The sequence below is a fragment of the Chroicocephalus ridibundus genome, chromosome 13 (assembly GCF_963924245.1).
Source record: "Chroicocephalus ridibundus chromosome 13, bChrRid1.1, whole genome shotgun sequence".
Lineage (NCBI taxonomy): Eukaryota > Metazoa > Chordata > Aves > Charadriiformes > Laridae > Chroicocephalus > Chroicocephalus ridibundus.
The window spans coordinates 4,996,803-5,024,665 of record NC_086296.1 but is presented as its reverse complement, the minus strand read 5'-3'; the positions used below and the strand labels follow the sequence as shown (position 1 = coordinate 5,024,665).

At 46.0% G+C, this 27,863-nt stretch overlaps 1 protein-coding gene across 1 annotated transcript in view; it reads left to right on the top strand.

Annotated features, from left to right (window-relative positions):
• Positions 1 to 27,863, top strand: part of SETD1B (SET domain containing 1B, histone lysine methyltransferase) — a 55,651-nt gene that overhangs the window by 22,350 nt on the left and 5,438 nt on the right. The window contains exons 7-17 of the mRNA XM_063350977.1: positions 10,072 to 10,842; positions 15,813 to 15,983; positions 16,938 to 17,025; positions 17,923 to 18,140; positions 18,236 to 18,368; positions 19,104 to 19,562; positions 21,832 to 23,385; positions 25,632 to 25,798; positions 26,097 to 26,228; positions 26,884 to 27,003; positions 27,380 to 27,517. Coding sequence (XP_063207047.1) covers positions 10,072 to 10,842; positions 15,813 to 15,983; positions 16,938 to 17,025; positions 17,923 to 18,140; positions 18,236 to 18,368; positions 19,104 to 19,562; positions 21,832 to 23,385; positions 25,632 to 25,798; positions 26,097 to 26,228; positions 26,884 to 27,003; positions 27,380 to 27,517 — 3,951 coding nt within the window. The remainder of the gene's footprint in view (positions 1 to 10,071; positions 10,843 to 15,812; positions 15,984 to 16,937; positions 17,026 to 17,922; positions 18,141 to 18,235; positions 18,369 to 19,103; positions 19,563 to 21,831; positions 23,386 to 25,631; positions 25,799 to 26,096; positions 26,229 to 26,883; positions 27,004 to 27,379; positions 27,518 to 27,863) is intronic.

The following is a 27,863-nucleotide window of genomic DNA, read 5'->3' as shown; positions in this document are numbered from 1 at the left end:
CCTCCTTCCTTTTCCCTACCTACTGCCTCCCCCCCATAAAGAAACCTTTTTTTCCCCTTAATAGATCTACTTAAGACTTGAGGGAAAAGGCCATGGTTCCATGAGATGGTAAATCCAATTTTAAGGTGTTTCATATGTGATGAAAAACACTATGGCCGCAGGACGCAGACCCTGAATTGGCACACATTCGCCCTGCCAGTTCGGATTTGTTCACATAATGCAGAAGGGGCGACTGTCCAGGCAAGTTTCGCATTGGGGCACACACGGGCTGCCCAGGCATCTCTGATCTCGGGCTGGGGGCCAGTGACTCCCCGTCTCATACTCTCACTGTGTGAGAGTGATCTGCCCAGTTGTATGGTCATGTTTGTCTCGGCTCAAATCTGTGCAGTCAGGGGGTCTGGAAGCTTCCAGTCTTGGTGTTGATGAATGTGGACCCAAAGGATGTTACGTTAGCTTGCACTCTCCTGGAGCTGTCCCTGCAGACACTGGAGAGTCTCTTGTGCGTGTTGGAAGCCCAGGGGCAATGTCTGTTTTTTCCAAATATCCCGTCTTCAGTGATCTTGCCAACAGGAACGGTATAACCACATCATATACCTTGAAGCTTGCAGTTCAGAGCCTCCTTTCCCTTTCGGAAGGGAGAAAGACCTGAATTAAACCACCCCTTTTGTGGAAGGTGATGCACTTGCTAGCAAACAGAGCAACCCCCTCATCAAATTATTGCCCTCTTTGCCAATTCATCTCTTCAGGCTTTCTGCTGAGGTGTATCTGGCAGTTGTTTTCCTACTGGCTTAATTTATGGCTCTGAGGGTTGCTATCCTAGGAATCTCTTGCAGTGGGCTCTTGAAAGTCATGTTGAAAACTGAAGTATGGTGCTCTCTTGCTGTTATGAAGAACCTACAACAATTTATTGTTGTTTAGCCAATTATTTGTCAGCCAATGACCCCTCCCCACCTGGGAAGCGGAATCAGGGAAAAATCAAGAAAACTTGAGGGTTGGAATATAAGCAGATTTAATAAAATAATACTAAAATTAACATTAATAATACTAAAGAACCGATATTGATCCTGACAGCAATATAAAATATATGAGGATTATACGCATCCTTCAGTACTTACTTCAGTACAAAGCTGTGCACTCCCAGCAGTGAACAGCAAATGTCCGATACTGTGAGTACTACGGCTTCAGGAGGAAGGGAAAGCCTTAGGGGTCCGATACTGGGGCAAGAAGTTTCAGGATTGCATGTGAGAGAAGAAACTCCTCGGCAAACTTTCTAATTTATATTGAATGTGGTGTTCATGGTATGAAATAACCCTGTTGGCCGGCTTGGGTCAAGTGCCCGGGTCTTGCTCCTCCTTATCCCTGCACCTGGCTAGATCGAAAAGAATGAGACCTTGAAAACCATATACCATAGCTGGCTATAAAGTAAATATTTTCACAAATTCAGACACTAGAGTCTCCTAAAAGCACGTTTTTCCAAAGCATTAGAAGACACTTTACTGAAAAGTAAAATGACTGAAAGATAAATTAATCCTGTGTTGCTCTAACCAGGACACTTGCCAAGAGAAGGGCTTTTTGAAGGTACTGCATGCTGGTTGAGTCTTCTCCCCTTGGGATCACATTTCTCAAGTCGTCTTGTTTTTGGATCAGTGAAGATCTGGTTACCTCAGACCACTAATGGCACTGCATTTGCTTCCCATCTTTGTCCTCTTTGCTTCACGTAGAGTTGTCTATCCTCCCCTGGATTGCTTGCTAAGTAAAAAAAGTTTTTTAACCTTGTGGAGATGCTTAGAGGCTGCTTAAGTGGGTGTTTCTTACTCCAGGATCCATCTCAACTCTTGGAAAGAAGAATCCATACATTGTTTCATACAGCTATGGGAGCTCCTATGTACAGTCAAGTAAAAATAGCCTGAACCCCTCCTGTTCAATTGTTGCGTTTATTTTCTCTTATTTTTTGGTTTGTGGACCATTTCATGCTCTGTGTCACATCAGGGACTTTGATTTGGGAAATACTGATTTAAGCTACTGCTCTGTTTCTTTCCTTGGAGACATTACCGTTATTCCACTGTCCTGTGTGGAGAAGGCAGAAGATAATCCCCTCTGGAGTCTGAAGTGGTGCCTCAAAGCCGAGACCCATCTCAGATGCACGATGCGTATGAGGGCCTGCAGGACACTGGCGGTGCAGATTTGCATGAGTCTGGGATACTGTCTTTGGCACTTCTGCCCGTTGTACAGGAGTCATTTTAGCTCATTCTGTCATCTTAATTCACTAGATTTTCTAATGATGGCGTGGACCATTGGGCAGCCTTCCATCTCTCCCTCTGTCCTTAAAACACAAGTCAATTTACTTATGTTTATAGTGCCAGGAAACACTGAAAGTGAGTGAGGAGACCTTTTCCCCTTGTAAGCATTAGCTCCATGTGCTTCCCTGCCTTGAGAGCCCTTCCTGCCGTGCACTGAAAGCACAGGTAAGCTTCTTCCTCGCATGCTTCCAAATCCCAACTTGTGGCATCTCCCCATGTGCAGGATGGTCTAATTAGGGATCGGCACCTGAGGCAGCACATTGCGAGACACAAACAAACACCGTAGTGGCTTTTACTCACCCCCGTCCCCCTGTTCTGGGACTGCCTGGGACTTCTGGGGAGTTCTCCCTCTATCCTTCTGTGGTTTCAGGTATCATCTTAAAGTTCCCTCTTGGCGTTAGAAGAAAAAAAAAGAAAGCGGCATGAGTTAGGCTGGTGTTTACAGTATGTTTGTTTACAATGAGCAAGCACTTGAATATTATTGTCACTTGTTTTACTTGTTGCGCAGCCCTGTAGGTGTGGGGAGGATTGTCCATGCCAAAGCAGCACTGCAAATAAGTACCAGACCAAAACATAAGTTGAGCCAAGACAGTGTATGTGTCAGGTAGGATATTGTCATGTTGTAGAGCTTGAATTCTCTTTCTCAAGTAGCGAGAGATACTTTAGCAATCGATAATAAAGAAACCACAACACCCAAGTAACGTCTCTCCTTCTGCAAGAAATCCCTGCTCCATTGCAGCCTTTTTGATGCCCCTTTTTGTGGGTCACAGCGGTGAGTCCATCACCCTGATCTGTCTGTGTTCTGCTTGTCTTTGTCTCCAACCATTGCCTGCGAGTTAGACTTGCAAAGAGCTGTATAAATACATAGCTATATAAAAATCTTGCAGTCTTCTGTTCTTGAGATAGAAGTACATGTTGCTGAAGATATTTATAATCACTGATCCATAACACGTTAATCTTTCCATTTGCCTGTTCCTGTGCTGGGCATTTTATTATAGTGCAAATACACCTGAAAGCTGTCTTTGTTGCAATTAAAACCTGCCGTGATTGTAATCGCACACTCTTGACAGCAGCAGGAGGATGGGTGCCCTCGTAGCTGCCCAAAGGAGGTTGAAAGACGTGACTAACCAACCCAGGGCGTCCGGGGAGGAGGCAGTAAACAACCTTCAGCATAGATCCATGCTGCAGTGGTGGTGTGCTGGCTGAGGAAAGCCACCAAGGGGGGTGATGATGATGGCACAGTTATCGGAACAGGCTTGAAAGCACACACAGGAAGGTGCAGGGAGCTCTTTACTCTGTGTTTTTTGATGCTGTAGCTAAACTGCTGGCAAACCACCTTGAGTAGCTCTGCCCTCCCTTGCACCACTGATAGCAAGTACCACCCTTATGTGTGTTCTTTCAGAGGGTGAGCTATAATTATAGTTAGTGAAGTAAAAATAGTTGTATGTATAGTAAATACGGTACTGAGACTGTCTTGTTCACACCTGGCAGCATGAGGTGTGAACGCTTAGCATGATCCCTCTGCCATGTCATCGTGTCTGAGTGTTGCACTCCCAGTAAGCAAAGGGGACAGTTTGGAGGCACAGCTCCTCTTGATGTGCTTTGCAAGAATGTGTGGAACCTGCAGGTCTTCTCTAGCTAAAAGCAGATTAAAAATGAACAAAGTAATACTCTCTGAAGCCCTTGCTGTGCTTCAGTATGTAGATTTTGGACAGCAAGAGGTATTTCACTCTGTTAGCAAAGTGAACGGTGGGATTCTCTGGGCCAAACTTGAATGGACTTGTATTTTTTTAAAGGAGTTTTTCATTGAAATTGTGTCTTTGAAGAAGAGTTGCAGATGGCTGGTTTGCATCCTCAGCCTTCCTTGTTGTCCTGGATAATGTAAGAAACATGGCAGGTTTGAAATGTCTCATGCTCTTTAATGTGTTCTGCCGAAAGAATCTAAGAGAGTGTTGTGTGTTAGAGAACATGGGCTATTTCACCCTGGGATCCCAGTGTGTTGCAGTAGGGCCCTTTCCCCTGTCCGAACGCAGAGCGTGGGCAGTGAGGAGCACGGTGTGAGCTTGGTGTGGGGAGGCAGCTGGGGACAGGGAATAGGAAGTCTGAGGGACCTGGAGTCTATTCTTGACTCTGTCAGCGAATTGCTGTGTGACCCAGTTTGGTCAGTTGTCCTCTTTCCCTCACCTATGAAGGTTTTTCTTTCCCTACTTTTTTTGTAAGGATAAAGGGTGAGGCTTGCTTACTTGTGAATTTTTTAGATCCTTGGGTGGACTTAGTCCAAAACCAAGTGATGACCATTTGACCAGGTTATGAGCTTTTTGTCCAGGAGCCACTTCTGATTTTATTTCTAGATTTATTAAAAAGCTGCTTCTTAACATTTTAAATGGCAAGGCTTTTCAGTATTTAAATGCAGAGGGTTTGAAGTTTTAGGGCTTAAAGACTGAATTTTTTGTTCTGTTTGGTTTCTGTGCGTGCAAGTTACAGCAGGCTTAAGGGTTTGATACTTCTTGCAAGCATGGGATGCTTCATTTCATTAAAGCTAATGACCTTGCATTGTGCTGAGTGCCATTGATCCTGCATTTTGTTATTTTGATGCACCAGAGACCAGCCAGGCTATGACAGAGTATTTGCTATTTTCAGTGATATAAATTCCCTACCTCAAATGTAAGTTATTTGGTACCCAGCAGAATATTTAAGTGAAATTAACTCTGAGTTGACGGTTCTCAAAAGACGTTCTGAAATTTTTAGTAAATTCTTTATCAGGTGGCCTTTTTAAAAAGAAATGAAAGCATGCGAAGTTCCTCTGCCTGTAGGAAAGGTACCAAATAGCACATACGATGAAGCTCCCAACCGCTGCTGCGGTGTCAGTGCTCCCTGGGTTGGGGAGAGAACAGCCTCTTCACATTCGGAAACTGCCAGTTCTGCATGCAAATATTAGGATGTAGTCTCTTTTTTCTGCAGCTATGAACATTTGCTTGCGAAATGCTGGGTATTGTTCTGAGATGAGACCGATAACCCTGCATTCAGCGGCCCTCCACCCTGTCCCTATTCAGGCTGATCCAGGAGTGAAGTCTCAGGATATTCCCTTCGCTTAACTCAAGAGGCTCGGCCTGTGCTAAAACGCACTGTACCAGTATGAAAGGTGGCAGTTAGCATTTTGGGTGAACAATGAACGAGGCCATTTATAACCAGTTACGCTGATGTGAATCTCTCCCAACAAATTTGCATCATTAAAACACCTTTGGAAAAATGTGTCATGCATATAATTAAATACCTGTTTTGCTAACTCTTAATTTAATTAATGCAAAGTAAAGATGGCAGCACAAATTAATTTAGCTGGAAATGGCTTTTCTCTCGGTGGGCTGAAGGGAGGTTTTTGGGAGGCATTGTACCAGATGCCCTGGGAAATGTGCAGGTGAGCTCCAGGACTGATTGACAGTTTTTTGACAGTGATGGCTGTGACATCCTCATAGCAATATGTATGCCACATACCATCTCACTTTTTTCTCCTTATGAGAGCAAAGAGGGAGGCCAGCTAAAAGGCGATTTCTTTGGGAGGACAGTGTAGCTAACTTTTAGCACTACCCTGAGAGGTATTTGGTAGCAACCACAGTAAATGCAGCTTCAGAAAGGTTACTGAAAAGAAATTCACATAATAAAAGATCCTCCCATGTCTTCCCTCGGTTTTTCCCTCTGTAGTTTGATTTCTCTCACTTGGTGCCCATGTTTTTCCCCCTTAGATACAGCTTTCCTGTAACTGTTCATCTGCTTTAAATATTCATTCCTCTTAACTTTCTTTAAAGACTTCCTTGTAGATGATCATCTTCTGGTTTGACCTCCTTCCTAACCTTGTGTATTCTTTTTTTTTTTTTTTTTTTCTCCCCTCCCTTTTTGATCGTCTTCTCCCTGATGCTTAATCTTTTTCTCTTTCCCTTTCCCACTTGCTTGGGATAAAATTGGAGCACAGACTGTGTTCACTGTGCAAGTGCAGGTGAGTTGTCAGCCCAACATTGTAGGAAGCAGGGAATCTGTTGTTGCTTCCTGCAGACCCATCTGAGCACCAGAAGAATTAAAAATAAAAAAATCTTTCAATCTTCCAAAAATGCTAGTTTTGGCTTTAGCAGTTCTCATTTCAGCTTAAGTAAAAATAAATGCATGTATGAATGAAGAAAGCTGCTGTGTGCTACAACATGGAATCTGGCTAGTCCTACCACCTCTCTGCAATTTCAGGATCAGCTTTTTCTATCTGATATTTCCTTCAAGAGGGAAAACTAACCTCATTTATCAAACAGGATTCTTTGGTACTGAGACTGAGTAAAGGGCTGCGTGGATGGGAGTGGGTTCTAGGTGATGGGCAGAAGCAGTTTGTGGCTTGGGGGTACAAGAGCTCCCCATGGCACTGCCTGGTGCTGTTGCTCCACTGGGGCTTTGTGGGGTGACTTTCCTCCATACCCCATCAGATGAGATGAATGTGAATATGAAGCTGATTTTTGTCTGTCTTTGGTAGCCTGAACACTCCTGGCTTCCTATCCAATGCTGACCTTTAGCATCATCCAGCTTTTGCAATTGGAGCCAGTGCTTTTAACAGTGCCTTTTGTGTTCCTTTATTGAAAAACTGTCTGTTTCACAGGAAACTTGTTTACACCTGCCACAGTCGTCATCTTTACTCTTCCTTTGCCCCTTTCACTGGAGCTGCGGTAGTTGAAACTGTAGAATGTCCTTTCATTCCCCAGCATCCTCGGCATGGGACGTGACTGCAATAGAGCAGCTGGGGAGAGGATGCAGAGTGTGAGACCCATGTAGAAATGTTAGCCAGATGTGGGCACCGCAAGGAGGAGATGATACAGTTTGGCTCTGGAAAGACTCAAGTGCAATGAGTTACTATTTCTGTTTCTCCTTTTTGAGCTGTTAATTTTAGAGTTTACAAAACAGCCCTCAGAGTACCTCCCTGCACGTACAGATGCACTAAAGCAACTCAGCAACTATGGGAGAGTCTCCTCTCCGTTACCGTTAGCAGGGGGTCGATAGCACTCGCTGCAGGGTTTGCCCGGCTCGTGCTTTCCGCCCTTCTGCGGGGGTAAATGGTGGTCTCCTTGTTGAGCTGAGGGGCAGGGCATCTTCAGACCACTAAAATTGCGAGTGGCTTTTTGAGGGTGACCCATGCGGTGTGTGAGCCGGTGGGTTCATGCTGCAGCAGAGGAATGCGGGGAAGCCAGGGTGAGGGGAGGTGCTAGGACAGGAGGATTTGCAAAGCTGCTGTTGCAAGCATTGTGCTCAGCCTGCTCTCTGGTGGTAGCTGCTATAGCAGAGATGACCTTTGATAAAACGTGAAGCATTTGGTTTGATTTGGATAGTTGTAGTTGCTCAGCTTCAAACAGCTACAGTTCATAGCAGAGTCGTCAACCTAGCTGCTCTTGCTTTTGTTCCCTTACCCCTGTGCAAAATTCACAGGTTAAAAATCAAATCAGAGTAGCTTCACGGAATCACGGAATTTTTCAGAGTTGGAAGGGACCTCTAGAGATCATCTAGTCCAACTCCCCTGCTAAAGCAGGATTGCCTAGAGCACATTACTCAGGACTGCATCCGGGTGGGTCTTGAAAGTCTCCAGAGAAGGGGACTCCACAGCCTCCCTGGGCAGCCTGTTCCAGTGCTCTGTCACCCTCACTGTAAAGAAGTTTTTCCTCATATTTGATCGGAACTTCCTATGTTCCAGCGTGTGCCCGTTACCCCTTTTCCTGTTACTGGGAACCACTGAAAAGAGTCTGGCTCCATCCTCCTTAGACCCACCCTTTAGATACTTGTAAACATTAATAAGGTCTCCCCTCAGCCTTCTCTTCTCCAGGCTAAAGAGTCCCAGCTCTTTCAGCCTTTCATCATAAGGGAGATGCTCCAATCCCTCAATCATCTTTGTTGCCCTACGTTGGACTCTCTCCAGTAGTTCCCTCTCTCTCTTGAACTGGGGAGCCCAGAACTGGACACAATATTCCAGTTGTGGCCTCACCAGTGCAGAGTAGAGGGGGAGAGTGACTGATGAGAACAAAGCTTGCTTCCCAGCAACTCTTGCCAGTGCAGATTCTCCAGTGTCTGATAAGGGCTGAACTGTATTGCTCTTTTCTTTCAGACTGGGGAGACTAGTAGGAGAGCAGACAGAAGAGGCACCTGCTGGCATGAAACATGGAAGAAATAATCATCTTTGGGATCTTCAGTCCAATTTGGCTGAAAATAGCCAGCAGGTTCCAAAACTCTTGCCAGGATTGAGATAGAGAGAGGCACTTAAAGACCACTTGATCGTGATCTCTTACTGCCTCAGCTGGGCTAGAGCCCGCAGCATCCAGGGCAGGCAGGAGAGCTGTGGCGGAGGTGGAGCATTGCTGCTGTGCTCTGGTCTATGCTGGTGAACATGGGGATGCTCTTTATTTAGATCAGCTGGTGGCAACATGCAAACTGTTTGTCTGGCTTTTTTTGCATGAAGCTGTTGTGAGGAAGGAAGTGCTTGGTAAGTCGTTCGAAGGAGGCAGGCCAGTCATGCTTGTAGAGAGTCTGGGAGAGAAGGTTGTGATGAGTGCTTCTGCTTTTCAGTCCTGAAAATAGCTGAGGGATGTTTGCTGTCACAAGACTGGTGGGTTTTGATGATTTTAGCTTGGAAAAAAAGGAAGAATGGGAGAAATAGGTTTGGAGAAGGTTGTTGGGACCCTGTCTTATGTTTGCTGACATCCTGCTAGTAAAAGGTCAGCCCCATTCGTGTTTCCTAGATAAACTGTCAGTGTATTGGATATGTCTTCCAGCAATATTTCATTGCTGTGTTTCTTACGAGGATTTATTTTAACAGTACCTGAGGGATGTGACAGTCATACATATGCTTTCCTTGTGCTGTAGACACCTTCAGAACTGAAGTGGCTGTAGGACATAGCATGCAGGTGTGACCATTTGCTGTTGAGGATGGATCTAGCTTGTGAGGCTTTTCTGTTGTACAAGACCTAATCTGGCAGCTTTGAGACTTCAGAGCAGGCAGGCGCCCTCTGTTTTAACCTGCTTTCCATCCCTTTGACAGTGGAGGTGGTACATCGTTTGAGCATTTTATGTAACTCTGTATCTGTATTTCTTGTGGCTAGTAAAGTATTCGTTTTGCCCAAGAACACGACATATGCTATGTCTTTGAATCCCAGCATTTATGGCTCTGATGTTTAAAGGCAATTTAAGCAGGTTTGGGGTTCTTTTTTTCCATGTGAACTGCTGTGGTCTAGTCAAGATAACTTTTAGTAGCAACAACCATGTGGAAGTATTGTCTTCCCGTAATTAGAGGTTAAGAGTTGACAGCAAATGAGCCAGGGTTTATAATTAAAAAAACCGGGTAATTCTTTGTGCATGGTGAAAACTAAGGAATAAAAACTCATGGTGTAATGTACCTGTCAGTATTAGATGCAAATAAGAGATAATGTATCTTGCAGTGAAAGACATTTGGGATTGTGTGTATTTCACCGAGCATGGGAGCAATTCCTCCTATTCCATAGAAGCTGAGGTTTTTGTTCAGTTGGTACTAATGCTCTTTTAGAAAGCTTTTACCTCTCTGCTTCCTGAGGTCTGACATGGAAGAGAAAAGCTTCAATAGGCACCAGCTGCTCAATGGGCCCTGTCTTTTCAGGGCATCGCTCGCTTTTCTCCGTTCCCAATTAAAATGTGTGTTAAACTTAGCTTTTGTTTGAAGCAGCCAGCGCTGTGGTATTTAATGTAAAAGGAATGTGCTCCTCACCTTTTCTCTCTCTCGTCACAGGGTCAGCATTCTTCAGGGGAGGACATGGAAATCTCTGACGACGAGACCAACCCTGCGCCCATCACCAGTGCAGAATGTGCCAAAACCATTGTGGTGAACTCCTCTGTCAGCAACACAGCTGTGATGGCCCCATCAATTCCCCCCATGCCACCACCAGGATTCCCTCCTCTTCCTCCTCCGCCACCTCCACAGCCAGGCTTCCCGATGCCTCCACCGCTACCTCCTCCACCTCCACCCACTCACCCTGCCGTCACCGTCCCACCACCTCCGCTCCCGGCCCCCCCTGGGGTCCCTCCGCCTCATATCTTGCCTCCGCTTCCTCCGTTCCATCCTGGCATGTTCCCTGTCATGCAAGTGGATATGATAAGTGTCTTGGGCAACCAGTGGGGTGGCATGCCAATGTCCTTCCAGATGCAAACTCAGATGCTGAGCCGCATGATGCAGGCACAAAACACATACCAGTATCCGCCTTTCATGACGGGCCGGATGCAGTTTGTGAATCTTCCACCATACCGCCCTTTCTCGATGGGAGCAGCTCTTGGTCGTGGACAGCAATGGCCACCACTGCCCAAGTTTGACCCCTCGGTTCCACCACCGGGTTATGAGCCAAAGAAGGAAGATCCCCACAAAGCCACTGTGGATGGAGTCCTCCTGGTCATAGTGAAGGAACTAAAGGCTATTATGAAAAGGGACCTGAACCGGAAGATGGTTGAAGTGGTAGCATTTCGGGCATTTGATGACTGGTGGGACAAGAAGGAACGTCTGGCAAAGGTAGGCTTTCACATACTCTGTGCTGGTTGCTGGGGAGAACTGTTCATAGTGCTTGTGGCCAGGGCATGGGTAAGCAGGGATCTAGAAACTGACTTTAAAAAGACCTCACAACCCTAAAATTTTATGGTAAGTAAAACAGAAGCAAAAAGTAAAGCCATGGAATAGCTTTGCTGTGAGAAACCACATTGCTTGAGGCTGCTGAAATTAAATGGGAGGAATGCATGTCCCTGTCGCTTATCTGCCTCTGTGCCTCCCCGCGGGGCTGATCTTCATGCTGAGGCAGGCAGCAGGAGTGTGCTGGCAGCAGCAGACCTCAGCCTGCAAATATCTGGAAGATTCTCCATCGCTACAGGCGCCTGCCTTGGGACAGGTTAGCACCTGAGTATTAAACCTGGCTTATTTCCATGATGTCACTCCATATATGCAGGCATTTCATGCTGCTTTGCCATCAGAACAAACATGGTCTGGGAAGTTTAGTCCTTCCTAGTCATTGATGGAGGTACCCTGTGCAGAGTTATGTCTGAACAAGTGTGGAGCCATAAATGCTCATCTAGGAGTGAACTCCTGCTCTGTCTCGTATCATCCCGCTGATTTGAAAGTGGGCCTGAGGAAGAATCATAGAATACCAGGTTGGAAGGAACCTCAAGGGTCATCTGGTCCAACCTTTCTTGACAAAAAACAAAGAAGTGTTTAGTTCTCAGTGTCATCCCTCTGCTTTGCCTCCAACTGGGGCCACCTCAGGGCAGCTCTTTCTGTGCGAGAGACTAAATGCGGCTTGTGCCTTGCAAGACTCTCAGAGAGCATGTTCATCTTTGGCGGCGCGTTGGTCTAACTGGCCTGCACGGCTGCTCAGTGCATCCCGGCAGGATGCACCCACCATGCTGCAGCATGATCCAGGAGGGTTCTGCAAATGAGCTGCTTTTTCAGCTGTGTTTCGGAGTACTGTATTGTCTTTACACAGGTGTCTCTGAGGAAGGGCTTCGCCACACACACACAACCACACATCCTTTTCTTTTTCCCCCTCAGTGCAGTAGTTCCTGGTCCTGAAATTTGAAAAGTTTAGCTGATTTTTTTTTTTTTGGTGGTCTGTCACACTGTTGGCTGCCTCCTGAAAGGGGTTTGCAGACGCCGAGATCAGGAGACAAATGTGCAAGTGCTTCTTGCATCTAAGAGGAAGCTGAACTTTAGCTCCAAAAAGCTAAAGTCAGATGCAACAGGAGTGTTTGAAACCATCAGGCCACTATTTTGTGTTCCCTGCTTTGTGTGATGAGATCCATGGGTATTTCCAGTTCTCTGCGCTCCTCCCACCTCCCCAGCGTATGTACGCAGCAGCAATTAATTCAAAAGTTGAACGTTGGCCAAATGCATGAGAAGTTCCAGGGATTAGTTAAGAAAACAGCTTTGCATGAATCGTCTCATCCATTCTCAGCCAATTTAAAGTGTACCTCAGCCAGCAACCAGCTCTGTGATCTAGTATGTGAATTTGTCTCTACCAAAAAAAAGTTAAAGCTACAGAAAGGTTCATGCAAACCTCAAAATTAGTATTACAGTAAATTACTGTAAAAAACCAACAAACCAAAATCAACACCACAACCTGCAGATACACCTTTGATTTCATATGCCAGTTTTCAGAGCGGTATCTTCACCACCTGCTTTTGTAAGCCAGTTGTGTGTTAACTGTAGCGCCTGGGAAAGGTCCTTGGCTTTCCAGAGAGGTTGGTAATGCTGCTGGTTAACAGCTGGTTTATGACAGTGTAATTTGCTCTGGCTTAGAGCTGGCTGCGTGACATGCGGCGAGAAACCCGATCCCTTTCCTCCTGACTAATGCTCAGAGCTTCTGCCTCCTACCAGCGAGCGTGTGCTAACAATTTTGGAAGAGTTTCCAGAGCAGTAAGGGGAAGAGATCCAGTAAATAGTTGCAAAAGCAGCAACTGAAGTACCAAATAAACTGTTTTAAACCAGACGTCCGCAGTGAAGATGCAGAAGCAAGTCGAGGCAGGTCTTCAGCGTCTGGTCGGGCTTTTTTATATCCCGATCTATGGCTGGATTTAGCATGTTCCTCCCTCACCTGGAATTTGTAACCCACTTTGGGGAAGGGAAGCTGACTGTACCGCAGCAGTTTGCCACAGTCCTTGCCACAGGTTATGTTGGATGTGAGCAGGTAATTGAAAATATGAAATTGCTGCATGGAAAAACACTTGTGCTTTCTGTCCAGGAACAGAAATGCCAGAAACATTGCTGCTTCAGGGCACTGCCTGGAGAAGCCTCTGCCAGGCCATGTGTTACTGCCACATGCAGAAAAATCACACAGATTTCAGAGCCTCCTTTCTCGTAGGCACTCCCTGACACTGGTGCGGGACAGGATTCCTTCTCAGTCATAAGCTGCCTGCTTTTGCCAAAGGAAAACGAAATATGAGTATTCAGCTTAAACTATACCTTCCTCTTGCTGGTGTCTTTATGCATATGTGAGTATGAGCTGACAGGGCTCCATGGTGGCAGGTGGAGGTCAGTTCCCCATGTACTTTGCCATCACGCTGATTTTTCTAGAACGGACCAAGACCTCCAGGCACTGTTTGATCTGAAATGACCCTCCAAAACAGGCCCTGCATCCCCATTTCCTCCCTCCTAATGGTTTTAATTGGAGCTCCTCATGTTTTTCCTTACTGATTGACAGTAGTGAAAGAAATTATTTTTGGAGGTTTGGAAGTATAAATAAGACAACATATGTGCTTGTTTACATCTTTTTTTCTTTAGAAATAAATCAGGCAGATTTGTAGGGAGACATAATATCTTTTAATATCTCCTATCCTTGGACCATCAGCTGCAGCAGCCCTCCTGTTATTTCACAGGGGAGATCAAAGCTCATCTTGGAAGTGCATGAGCTCCACCGTATGCCAGTTCCTACAGGAGGAGTGTCTGTCTTTGGTGAGAAGCTTTGCGGGTCTGCTGTCTCCCTGACCGTCCCCAAGTGTAGGAGGAGGAAGCCTTGTGGGTTTCTTTTTTCCCTTGACTGACCAACAATGTTCAAGTTTAGTAGGACAGCAAGTGTTATTTACACAATGCTGCTGGCAGTCCCTGAACCTTCAAATGATGCACAAGAAGGCAACACACTTGTCACCTCCTGTGCCTCAGTTTCTCTCTTTTCTCTCTGTTTTTTGTCCGCTACACTCCATCAAAGGAATCAACTTGGGCAGCTGATTGACTGCCGAGAAGTATCATACCATAGGTAAAGGGTGGGAAAGCTCAAGGGTAAAGCTGGTGTCCTAGGTCAGGCAGGATGGAAAACATATGGGGTGAAAGCTGCTAAGGAGCATGTTGCTAGGGAAGGCAGCACTTGTGTGCCTGAGCTAGGGGAAAGCTCTTCCCTGTTCCCAAATCTAGTGATGGGTTTAGGTTTGAAAGCCTAAGTAAGATGCATTAAGCAGAGTGCCAGGAATAATCAGCCATCCCTGGCCATGGAGTGCTGCCGCCTGGATTCTCTGCTTGATATTCCCATTAGTCTTGTCCCTTATTAGCAGGAGAGCTGAGCTTACACTTCCTCTTCGGTGATTACAGCCAGCTTCAGCAAATTAGCTCTGTTATTGTCTGTAAGAGAAACCGACTTCTAGGCGGTGTTACACCACTGGCTGATGCAAGTGAATGTTACCTCCAGTGCCCTAAGCTCAAGAAGAGTGTGGTGTGCCACCCTCCGTGATGCTCTCCCTGGCTCATCCACCTCTCCACAGCTGCAGAGGTTTGAATTCCTGCTCTTCTGTCACACCTCAGCTCTGGTGAAAAGGGCATTGTTGTGGCTGAGCAGAGATGAGGCTGTGTGTCTAGTTACCAAGTATTGTAGACCCTTAGGTGTTTTGCATAAATATTTTGATTTTCCTTTTTCCTGGGACTGCAGCCTTCTGACAGTTTTTGTGGACTTGGGCTGTGGTTGTTAAGTGTGCACAGGGATGTGTGTGATTTCTGACTCGCTATATTGTGCCTTACACTAAAAAGAAGAAAGGTCTTCCCGACTAGAAGTTCTGAAGTTGCTTTCAGTTATGTGGGTTAGCAAATGAAGGCAGATAACACAGCGTTAGGCTAACTTGCCTAAGGCATGCTTGAGTTATTTGTATGGGGTATATGTGTAGCTCTGTTTCTCATGTAGCTGTCACCAGGCCAGATGGGCTCCTGCAGCATTTGGGAGTTCGGGGCTGGTGGTGGTGTATGAGGATGGTGGTGTATCCCAACTCCTTAGCTTCCCTTCAGAGTTCAGGACCTTTGTAGAGTAGCTGCTCCTTAGTACCTGATAGCTCCTGCCTGGGTGGAGGAATGTGTTCCCTTGGGCTGTCGAGTCCTGGGTTCATGGTTGCACCTTTTCTTTCCCTTTCATCTCTCCTTTTTATGGCCTTTGCTGCTAGCATCTGCTTTGGATTCTAGCCTTCTGGAAGGTGGTCACTGTGGTCTCCGCACCAGGCACTTGAGGGGTCTGAAATGAGCCATGGGGGCTAATGGGTCTGTTCATTTCCCTTGTCCTTTCTTGGGAAGTACTTTGGCCTATGTTAAGCTGTATGTGAAGGAAATTGAGATCATGTTTTGAAACGCTCAATGGAGAAAGCAGGGGTGTCTGCTCTGCTACCTGCCAGCATAATGGCTCCAAATGCAAGATCACTTACTGTCCCATGCTAAGCCACTGTTCTGGGAGTCCAAACAGTTTTGTCTTAATCAGTTTTAGTGCCTTGTGCAGAGAAAATAACTTCTTAAAATGCAAAGGGGAGAAGGATTCTCAGAGATGGAAAGGTATCATTATCAAGAAAAGCTCTTGCACCTTCTCCCTTTAAAGTGTGTGGCCATGAGGTGCATTTTCACATGCACTTACCTTTAGAGAAACTGATGCCTGGGCGAGGCAGTGATACTTCACAAACCTCAACTGTCTAAATGGTTTCCAGAGTTCGTGTGCTTCCCAGGAAACTTTCTCAAGTGTGCTTTCTCTGTTGCAGGCATCTCTCACTCCAGTGAAGTCTGGAGGAGAACTGGAGGAAAAACCAAAGCCGAAGGATCGAATTGCATCTTGTCTTTTGGAGAACTGGAACAAAGGAGAAGGCCTGGGATATGAGGGAATCGGCTTGGGCATTGGGTTACGAGGGGCCATCCGATTGCCATCCTTCAAGGTAAAAACAAAGATCTGTCCTCATTATGCTAATGTTCCCTAAAGGAGCAGTAGGAGGACAGACCCCTCTAGGTTTGTGCCCCAAAGCCCTGCAGGCTATTAGCCCCACTCTGTGTTCACTTGTGCAGTTGCTTCTGACAGCATCACTCGTAACACACCAGTACACTGTAAGAGCAAGGATCCTCTTTCCCAGCCTTAGCTTTTCATCAACCACTTGTGTGAATTGTCTGTAAAGGATCTCCCTGCTCTGCAAGGTAAATGGGACATTTGCCTGTGTTCAGGACGCAGCGTTTCAGCATGATTGTAAAAACACTTATGCTCGTAGTGCTTTACACAGTTAGTTATTTGCTTAGAATGTCTTGCAGTTTGGCAGCTGAGTCTCACCTGAAGTTTGGTTAAAAGTATTCTCTGCCTCGTGTGAGTTTACAGAATCAGACTTGCAAGCATAGGGTCACCTATTTTAAAGAGCATTTGCAGAAAAAATTGAAAGTATCTTTAAAAAAGTATGGGATGGGGGTGGGTAGAGGGGCTTCCCTGAAATTAGGATTTTGAATGCAAAGAAGGTTGCAAGTGAAGGTTTGGGATGAGAGATTCTGCAGCCCTCATTTAGAATGCAACTTGCTTTGAGGTTCTATAAGATGTCATTGGCTCAGGCTCTCTTTCTGTTCTGCTGCATCTGGATTTGGCAAGAGTTTTCTGTGTCATCTTCAAAGTACCTGGTGATGACATGCACCGTGCTGGTACCCAGAGTGTTTTGATGCAAATTGAAAGGGTAGAATTTCATTCAAAGTTAAATTCTGTTTGCAAGCAAATAAAGGGATCAAGAGCTGGGGAAGTGGCCCTTGGTTTCTGGGTGTAAGTCACCGTGGCAAAGTAAAAGAGTAGCAATTTGCTTAAGAAGTTGATTTCTGCTGTTTCTAAACTTTTAGAAATGCTAATTGTGTCTTTTGTTCAGGTGAAAAGAAAGGAGCCACCTGAAGCTGCCTCAGCAGGAGATCAGAAGAGAATCCGGCCCTCCACTTCTGTTGATGATGAAGATGAAGGTTTGCAAAGCACATTTGTTTGAAACCAAGAGTAGATGCAAACCACATGCAAGCTGCATTCTTTTAAACTTCACAGCAGCTCACTTACAGTTAGACACAGAGTCAAGGATCTGAGCCAAAACCCTACTTCTCACAAAGCTCTGATCAGCTGGGAGATGTCTCTTCTGGATTTAGTTATCGTAAATTCACTGGCGGGAAATTTAAGACCCACATTTTATGAATAACTCACAACCTATTTCAGTTCTGCTGATGCAGAGCTGGTCACCCAGTAGAGGGAGCCCAGATGAGTTCCTGGACTGTTCCAGGGGCGTGCTTGCAGCTCACTGGGTACGTTGTGGGAGAAAGCATTTAAGAGACAGTTTGCCCTGCATTTGATTTTAAAACCAAAGCAAAGTTATTTGCCAGAAAAATCTATTTGAAAATATTTTAACATTTTTTTTCCTGGAAGCAGGAAGGAATAGAGATGAAACAAAGCTTTCAATACCATTTGTTTTGCATAAATGAGTGAGTTCAAATTAGTTGTGCCATAAAGTTGATTCAGATTAACAACTAATTATGAAGTCAAAGTATAGAAGCAGGGTTTTGTAAAGCACTTAAGTAAAACAAAAAGGGATTAAATTGGGCTTACCTGTTTGACCTCAATTGTGCCATGTCTCCTAGCTGCTCTGCCTGTAGCTTGTCAGCTTTGGTGAGCCGCATTTTACCATCTCTGCACTCAGTCTCACCCTCACTTGCACTGTGAAATTAGTCCCCTGTAAGCCTGGTGACTCTCACACCACATGGGCACATTGCTCCTAACTTGGATCTTCCCAAAGAAAAAGTTTCCATTTGTAGTCAACTCTTTCCCTTGCTTGCAAAGTATTTGACAGCAATTTCCTTCTTGTTTTTGGTCACCAGAGTCAGAGAGGGACAGGGATGCTTCCGATACAACATCTGACCTGTCAAAGAAGGATGCAGAAGCGGTGGGGCTGAGGCGGCGACCAGCAAGGCCACTGGAGCTCGACAGTGAGGGAGAAGAGGGAGATGAGACATCAGGGAAAGAGGAAGAGTCCTCCTCAGAGAAGGAAGAGGAGCAGGAAGAAGAGGGAGGCTTGGTGAAAGGAGCACCTGGCAAGGTGTGTTGGTTTGTCATTGCAATTTTGAGTGCTGTCGTTGAAACGGGGTCTCAGAGTCAGACGCTGTTCATTTTTGGCAATGCTTTCTTCCGAAGGAGGAAGATGAGGATGAGGAGGAAGATGAGGATGAAGATGAAGATGAGGAGGAAGATGAGGACGAAGATGAGGACGATGAGGAGACAGGCATAGACACAAGTGATAAGGAGGAGGAGCAGGACTCTGAGGAGGGTAAGCAGTTCCAGCAGAAGCAGCAAGCATGGCCTTTGGGTCAGGTGTGGTCTCCCTTTTGTACTTGTGAGCTTATTTTTTTTATATTTGTGCACCATCTTTCACTGAAGGGTAGTTTTATACAAGATAATGCATACAGGTATTTTTAATTGTTACTTGTGAGGCTTCCACGATCACTCAGTCTGTGGGTCCCTTTGCAATACCTCTCCAGCCCCTAAGTGATCTCAGCTCAACTTGATCTCAGCTCAACAAACTCTTAAAGCCGGCCAAGTTTGTGCTTGTTTTATGGAACGTGTGTGGCTGGGAGAAGAAGGAACCAGATTTGAAACAGGGGTAATTTAACCACTGATAACTTTCTGACCTATCAATCAGTTCCTGCTCTGGAAGGGTAGTTTCCACATTTTAAAGCTGTGTGTGAAGGCAGCAGAACATCTTAGTACGGCCCCAGTAAAGACGCAATCCACCAAGAGACCCATGTGAGCAAGGTGCCAGGCAGCGTTAGCTCTGCTGCTCATAGAACTGCCTGTTGTATGGTGATTGTAAGCATCCAAACACATGGTTAATAAGTCTCTGCAAAAATAAACAAATTGGGAGGCGACTCCTTCAAATCCACAGACTGCTATTGGTCCTGTTTCCATGCTGTTACAGTGTGGAAGTGATATTTGCTCCTGTAATAGATGCTATTGTTTAATGAAGTCAGAAAGCGGAACTAATGGTAATTTGTTCCTCTTGTAGATGTAGCAAGTCCCTCATCTTCCAAGGCTGAAGTTGAATCATCCGATGAAAGTGAGGACTCCTCTGAATTCGAGTCAAGTTCGGATTCAGATGACGAAGATGAGGATGAAGATGAGGAGGAGGAGGAAGAAGAAGAGGAGGAAGAGGTGGCTGAAGATCAGGACAGAGAAGCCATGGTTGCTGAGACAGACCATGAACCTGCTGGTCATGAGCTTCCTGATGATGAGAGGGAGACTATTTTGGAGCTGTATCCTGTGGATGACTACATGGATACAACAGGCTTGGGACTCGCAGAGCCAGCTTTGGCAGTAAAAGACGAAGGCATGGAAGAAATCAAGGCAGGAGAAAGTGAATGCGGTGAAGTCCCAGAGGCACGGATTGCTGCTGAAACACTGAAACATTTGGTTATGGAAAGAGACCAGGAGACGAAACTTGCGCTGTCTCCCATCTGTAGGCCAGGTATGCTCTTCCATGTGGTTTGGCATTTTTTACCACGTTTCCAAGAACAGTACTCTCACAGGATCTAATATGTATGGTTTTGTATTTCCCTTGTTCTCTTTCTTCCTCCAGTGTTGCCTCTAGGCTAGGGGTTATCTGTACAGGGAAAGTGTTCTGTGCTGAACTTTCCTTCCTAGTAAGGAGCTCTACACATGCCATCTGCTACTAAAAATACTGTGGTTATTGTATCCAGAATCTTATCCTGGGCCAGTTTAGTTAGTGTCCTACAGGAACTGAACAGTTGTCATCATCCGAGGGTGACTGATTGGATGGTGTGGTGGCTGAAGCTCAAGATAGAAAAGCCATGGCTGCTAAAACAGAACAGGAATCTGTGCTTAATGAGTCACTACTGGCTCTTTTTGGTTTTAATACCAAAGCAGTATGGGACTGGGAAGCTATATGGGGCAAGTGAGTGGAGTCTTAGAATTATATCTGGTTCCTAACATTATTATTTGTGAGGGTTTTTTTACTTAGTCCTTTTAAATGAGTGATACTCATGGGTTTTCTGGAAGAAGGAAATTATCTTCGCTCAATACAGAGTTGTATTTAGCCCGGTCCTGGTTTCAGCTGGGATAGAGTTAATTTTCTTTCTAGTGACTGCCATGTTTCAGATTTGGTCTGAAAGGAATGTTGATAACACATACTGTTTTAGTTGTTGCCAGTTGATGTTTATATTAGTCAAGGACTTTTTTCACTTTGCCATTGAAGCTGAGAGGGAGCATAAACAGGACGAGTTGGCCACAGGGATATTCCGTACCATAGACATCATGCTCAGCATATACATGGGGGTTGGTCAGGGGGCAGGGACTTTATTTTGTGTATTCTTTTACTGTTATTATTATTGTTGTTGATATTTTCCTTTTCCTTTGTTGTACTGTTGAACTGTCTTTATGTCAACACATGACTCTTTTTTATCCTTTCCCTTCCTTTTCTCTTTTCCCTACTGTACTGGTGGGGAGGGGGAGACGTGGGCAAGTGGCTGCATGGTCCTGATTGCAGACTGGGGTTAAACCGCGACAAACACAAGGAAATGAGAAACCTTTTACAAGAACAGGAGTGAGATGCATAAATCTTGACAAATTCTGCAGATAGGGGAGAATTAAAAAGCTAAAAACTGGAGCCAAGAGGGGCAGCACATCTGGTGTGGTCTGCAGTGTGAGCCTTGGGCAGGACTGGTGTCTGAGGACTTAGAGAGCTGGAAATCCAGTCCCTGCACAGGCTATCACTCCTTGGCTGCCATAAAATCTGAAAGCCATACAGAGGTAAAATGTTAAACTGGGCAGGACAAAGAAGAACCTGTTTTGCACAGAGCCTTTCTAGAATAGGTGAATGTGCAGAAAGGACATAAATTTGGGGAGACCTGCATTTGGGCACCTTGACATGTGGAATGAGCTTTACCGGTGGGCTGTGTGAACAAGCTCACACTGCAGCATTCTTCTTGTGCAGCCCATCCCAGTCCTACAGGAGTTACAGGGATCGGACCCTTCTCCAGCAACTCTCCAGTTCATTCAGCACAAATGGAGAACACTTCCCTTCCAGCTCTCCAGGCATTGTCACTTCCTTTTGTGCTCCCACTTGAAAATGTTATTTTGAGCTGCCTAAAAAAAATTCACTGCTGATTCCTTTTGGCCCTGGCCCTAAGGGGGTAAATAAACTCCAGACAAATGAGCCTGCTGCAGAGAGAGCAGCATATAAATTGCCTTATTGATACCATCTGAGTGTCTCCTCATTCATTACAAGGGCTTCCCGTTTCCTTCATGTGTTGTTCAAAAGTGTTATGCTCCTCCCTTCACTGCTCCCTCCTTGGAGAGCTGGGGGTGCTTCTTGGCCTTGCAATTAGTTTACCTTCCCACATTAGAAAAGGTGGTAGCTTGGGGCTCTGACAGCTCTCTTCCGAAGTTCTCGCTCCACAGGCCGCTAATTCTTTTTATGTCTGTACAAAAGGTGGTCAGGGGTTTTGAAAGCAGAAAACCTTCGTTCTGGCCTGTGTTGTAGCTAATCCTCAAATTAATAGTGCATTTTTCTTATGGTCCATTAGGGATGTCTGTGGTAGCGTCTAATTACTCTACACTCTGTGCCTCCAAAATGTAAAGCATTGGAGTTTTTAAAGCCTCCCAGTGGAATTGAGCTGTTCTGTAATTGCAGCATCTTAAACATGCCTTTACTGGCAAGTGGCAAGTAACCAAGTGGAAGCAAAGCTACTGATTCTTCTCTCTTTTCCCCCTTTCAGAGGAAGAGTCCGAACCCGCTACCATGCTGGAGCCAGAGGTACAGGAAGGTCCAAAGCCTGAATCTCAAGATGAAGAGGAGACACTCTGTCTCTTGACTCCAGTGGGAGTCTTCGGAGAACCTCTGCCCAATAAAAGCTTCTTTAGCAAGTCTGATGACAGCAGCTTAGAAGCTCGTGTGAAAACAAAACTGCCCTCTGTAGCAGAGGAAGATGACCGGCTGCCTCGCACACCTGGACGGGAGGTGATGATCCATTCAGAGACTGATACTCTTTTGCTTCCAGCCCACAAGGTGCCATCCTCCATGCTTCCCTTACCATCGACTCCCGGTAAAGAAGAATCTTTAGTCCCTCCAGAAAAGTTCCCTGAACAACTAATGGTGACCAAAACGTCCGTGGAAGAGGAGATTCCTAGGACTCCTGGGCGGGACATTTTGGCCAAGTCTTCACACCCCCTTGTAAAGTCACAGAGCACGGACACTGTTCCAGCCACGCCAGGAAGCGATGCTCCCCTCACGGGAAGCAGCTTGACCCTCAGTTCCCCTCAAGTCCCAGGGAGCCCCTTTTCCTACCCATCCCAATCTCCTGGCATTAACAGTGGCATTCCTCGGACTCCTGGGAGAGATTTCAATTTTACGCCTACTTTCCCAGAGGCTGGTGCTACCATTCCTTGCCTTCTGTCTGGCAAGAAACAGTCAGAGGATGAACTAGATGAGAAACCCTTTAAAGAGCCTCTTTGTGCTTCCCTTACGATCAGCATGAACAGTGTTCCTTCCCCTATCCCCTTTGCCAGCCCCCCACAAGCAGATTTCCACACGGACATGGGTTTGCCACATGATGAGCCAATACCTGTAACAGCCCTGCCATGCATGCATGGAGATGGAAGAATGCCCATTGAGGAATGCAAGGCAGAAGTAAAATCTGTTTTGCTCTCATCAGAAGTACCTGCTGGTGCTTCTATTCTTCCTCCCCCACCTCCACCTTCTGTCCTTCCCAAAAGGAGGCCAGGTCGGCCAAAACGGTCACCACCTTCTGTCCTCTCATTGGATGTGTACTCGGGCAAAACCATAGAACCTCCTCCTGTGCCAGTGGCCTTGGTGGAAAGCGCTGTGGGCAAAGAGCTGTTGAGTGGACATCCTGATGCTTTCTATGGACTGAAAGACCCTGAAGCCGTCACCCTGGACTTCAGGAATGACGGTTTCCATGAGAAAATAGCAGCTGAGACAGTTGCAGAGAAACTGCCATTTAAGGAACTGGAGAACCAGTGGAATGAAGACTTCAAGGAAGAAGAAGCTCACGTGAAGCCTAAAAGACAGTGGCGAAGGCAGAAGAAGACACCCGAGGACCTCCCAATGATTCCTTCCCCTGAGTATTCCCCGCCCCGGCCTCAGTTCAGGCCACGCTCCGAGTTTGAGGAGATGACCATTTTGTATGATATTTGGAACGGAGGCATAGATGAGGAAGATATCAAATTCATGTGTATCACATATGACCGCCTGTTACAGCAGGACAATGGTATGGACTGGCTCAATGACACCCTGTGGGTATTCCATCCTTATATCCTTTCTCGCTGGTGCTTTGCGTTACACAACATGTGTAAGAGGCACTAGATGGTCATTGTGTAGGACTTACAATGCAAAAGACTGAATTTGTTGGTGGAAGAAGCGTTTCCTTACTAAAATAGCAATTGCTTATGTCGGCAGGGAATGTTAGACTGTTTTATTCCCTGAAGCTGCAATACAAAAATACTGCAGAAGTGGCTGTTCTTGCTGCATTTTCAGTCTAGGACTGCAGGGAAAATCTGTATGCACCTCTTCTGGGGAGATTTCCTCGCTAGTTTGAGAAGCTTCTGTCTGCATTTAAACCAGTCTCTCTTTTTCAGCTTGCCTCTGGAATTTCTAGTCTGCACGTACAGGGCTTTAACTTGGGGCTAAAACTTGCTGTAAAAATAATCTCACCATCTGTGCCCAAAATGATGAGTTAGTGGTGCTAGCAGCTTTAACTTGCTTTGAGTTTGAAATACTAATAAATCTGGTAGTCAGCAGCATAGGCTGTAGCTTTGAGTCCTCAGGAGTATTTTTGGGACACACGTGCTGTCTCAGAGCAAGACTCTGCATGCGTACAGCCGTCAGTGGTGATCTCCAGAACAGAGCCTAAAAGGCTGTGCTCATCACCTAAGAACTCTCTAGGAATGTTTTTAGGAAGGATGCATGAATTTATACATTAAAGAAGACAAATACACCAGTGTGTTGCTAGAGATTGTGTGGAGTTAAAATATCTCATCCCTTACTCCCTGCAAGACACAAAAGCAAAAGCAAAAAAGCCCAAACCACTTAAAATAGTCAGTGATATGATACTAATAAAAAAACAAGTGGAGGTCAGTGCTGAGCTGTGCGTTTTAATCCTTTCTTTTTCTGCATCTCAAAGGGCAGCGTGTAAGATTAAATTTATAATTATCTGCCTTCTCATACCAATGCAGTAGTCTTGAAATAGATTTATTTAATTGTTTAAAGGAAATTTGCTAAAAGGACGATGAAATGCATAATTCCCAGTGGTTCTCAATCTGTGTCTGCCCCATTTGGGGAGGCAGTTCCAAAACCAAACCAGTTTAAAGGCAGGAGTAACTGGCCCTGCAGGGGTCGGGGACCACCAGCCAGTGAAAGGCAGAGGGGGACGGCTGAGGATAGGGCTTGCCTGTGACCATGTGTTTGCATTTGGCAAGCTACATAGTGGAAATATTTGAAATCTGTTTCCCTGTTGATAAGGATTATTGTTAACAGCAAATTTACAGTCATTTTTTAAACCATTTAAAAATCATCTGCAGCCAGTTGCCGGTTCTTCCTGTGCTACACTGCATGATAGGTATGAAAGTACCCGCAGGGTTCACCTCCTTTGCAGCAAGCTCACACCTCAGCACTCTGATCTCAGGGCCATTGCTTCTTGCTTTTTATGGTCCCTCTGCTTCAATTTTTTGGTGTTAAGGACGTATTATGACTCGCAGGGAGCATTTTTGGGTAGATCTCAATCATCGGAGGCTTCATGGCTGTGTTTTTGGGGTGAGCTGCCAGTAGTACAGCTCCACTGTCCTTCCAGAAGCCAAAAACCTGAAGGTACCTTCTGCTTACTCAATGCAGTGAGTCCTTGCTAGGCCAGGGCCAGCGGTAGGTTTTCTTGACTGATCAGGACAGTGGGACTGAAACATCTGCACAGGGTCTTACCCTTCCCATCGGGGTCTGAAGGAGCTGATTTACTGAGGCTGGTGAGGGCAGCATCTCTCTCCAAGCCCTTTGGACTGAGGAGCGACTCTTGCCCATCTGTGCTGCTTCTAACCATAGTCGGTGGGGATGATTGCTGCCGTGAGATCAGCACGGTGTCTTCAGGGCTTGAGGTGGCTGCAGGGAGTTTCTAGAGGTAGAACAAAAGCATGACACTCAAAACAGAGAAAATGGTACATCCAGATGGCTGGGCAGCTGCTGTCTGTGTACGTAGTGGGTGCTGTGGGGAAATCCTTTCTCAAACAGGTTTCTCTTGACAGCTTAACCTTTTTATGTTTAAATTTTCATTATCTCTTTACTTTAGTTTCCCGAAGCATGCAGCTAAGAAGGACAGACTGTGCTTGGTTTTCCTGTAGGCATGAGGGCTTCAGTGATTTTTTTTTTTTTATTTTTCAATAGTATTGCTATTTTTTGCAGCTCCCCAAAACCTTCATAATTTTCCAAGCTCCCGGTGTTAGCTCTATCTAGCTGAAGCAAGTTTTGTCTGATATCTACCCGTGGCTGTGTTTCTCCTTAACTTCTTTCCACCTACTAGCTTTTCTACCCCCAAGAAAAAGAAGCGGGATGATGGGATGCGGGAGCACGTGACGGGCTGTGCACGAAGTGAAGGCTATTACAAAATTGATAAGAAGGACAAACTTAAATACCTCAATAATAGCCGAGCTTTTGCAGAAGAGCCTCCAGCTGACACGCAGGTGAGGACACATCCTCCGCTGGCTGTCAGGGTGTGAATGGGATTTGGTTTTATACGGTGTCACGCACAGCGGCTGCTTCCTGCCTTTTGGCAAGGACGGAGGTGAAGCTGTTGCTACGCCTGTGTTGAGTTAGTCATCTGGGAGCTACTAGGGAGATGTTAGTGTTTGATGTGGGATGTTTTAGGAGGCCACGGGTTCTGCGGTGCTGTGTTGTAGCACAAGGGATTGATTGCTCACAGGGAGGCTGCAGGGTGTTGGGTCCGTTGGGTCAGCTTTGATCGCCCATTTGTCCTCTCAGGGTATGAGCATCCCTGCCCAACCTCACGCTTCCACCCGGGCTGGCTCCGAGAGGCGGTCAGAGCAACGCAGGCTCCTCTCCTCCTTCACTGGTAGCTGTGACAGTGACCTGCTTAAGTTCAACCAACTCAAGGTAGGTCACCCTGTGGACTGCTGCTTTGCACAGGGGCTGGCTGGGAGCTGGCTGAGGCCGGGGCAGGGGACCTCCTGCCTGTTGGGTCTCACCTTGGTGATGGCCATCTCAGCATTGGGCACCTCTGTGTGTGCCAGAGGATTGAATGGTACCTGGCTCTCCTGTACTTCCACATAATACAACTTGATACAACAATACAACTTAATCCAATGTCTAATACGAATAATTTATCTAAAGAAATAGGAACAGAGCAGTCACAAGGAAAAGATGACACTTAGTCCAGTGTGCTCACCTGTGAGAAGCAGAGACATGGGCTGGCTGATAAATGGCTATAAATGAGTATATGATGGTTACAGAGCTTGAGCCCTAGTCAGAACCATCAGGGTTATGCAGAACTCAGAGATGATGGCCTTAAAGGGTCTGTTCACCCCAGTATGTGGTCAGTGGTAAAAATCCAAGTACTGCAACTCTGCGGGACCTCCCATGACCTCTGTCCTGCCTTCCTGTCACAGCAAGACAGAAGGAAACTACGTCAGGCTGAAGTGCCCCAGCACTGCTTGTGGCTTGGAGTGTGCTGCAGATGCTGGGACGGCCTTTCCCTTTCTATGCTGTGCCTAATTCAGGGTTGGGGTTTTGGGGTGTTTTCTTCATGCAGTTCCGAAAGAAAAAACTAAAATTCTGCAAGAGCCACATTCATGACTGGGGCCTTTTTGCTATGGAGCCCATTGCAGCTGATGAGATGGTGATCGAATACGTGGGTCAGAACATCAGGCAGGTAAGCTGGACTGGGGTGAAATCTGAGCAAAATCCAGCCTTGAAAGAAGTGCTCAAGTATGACAGCTGGGGTTGGAGTCCCTGCTGTAAGGCGTTAGCTACGTGAGCTATGCAAAGGTTGGCATGTGGCTTGGAGGTACAAGGGTGGGATTTTCAACAGCCCATAGAAAGTGAGTTCTCAAATCCTTAGGAGATGAGCTCTCAAGAAGCCCATCCTGAACTTCTGTGTTTTCAGTTAGGTCTGTGTTCTCTTGGGGTGTTGGGGATCGTATATCTGTTGAGTGGCACAAGCACAGTTCGGGTGAGTGTTGTGTAGATCTCTGCTCAGGGACCACTTCTGCAGCGAGTCCTGACTCTACACCTGGGGTTTTCCGCAGGTCATTGCTGACATGCGTGAAAAACGATACGAGGATGAAGGCATAGGCAGCAGTTACATGTTCAGAGTGGATCATGACACCATCATTGATGCCACAAAATGTGGAAACTTCGCCAGGTTTATTAATCACAGCTGCAATGTAAGTATCATGTTGTTTTTGCATATAATTGTACTCTGACATACTGATAAACCCACAGAGTCCTTGCTAACTTTGATTGGGGCCATGTTCAGAAGTAGCAGGGGGTGACAGGGTTATGATTAAATGTTAATGAGCTGCAGCAGATCAAAGCAGAGTCTAAACTAATGTAAGGAGATTTGAGAGACCTGAGAAATGAACACGCAGTGAGACAGAGTGTACTCAGAATCCTCCCCTTACCCTGTTGGGGGACCCTGACCGACACTGTTCAAACATATCTAAAGAAATATTTCCGTAAAACAAACCAAATTTTAGCATTGTTATTCTGTGGGAACAGTCTCCTTCTAGT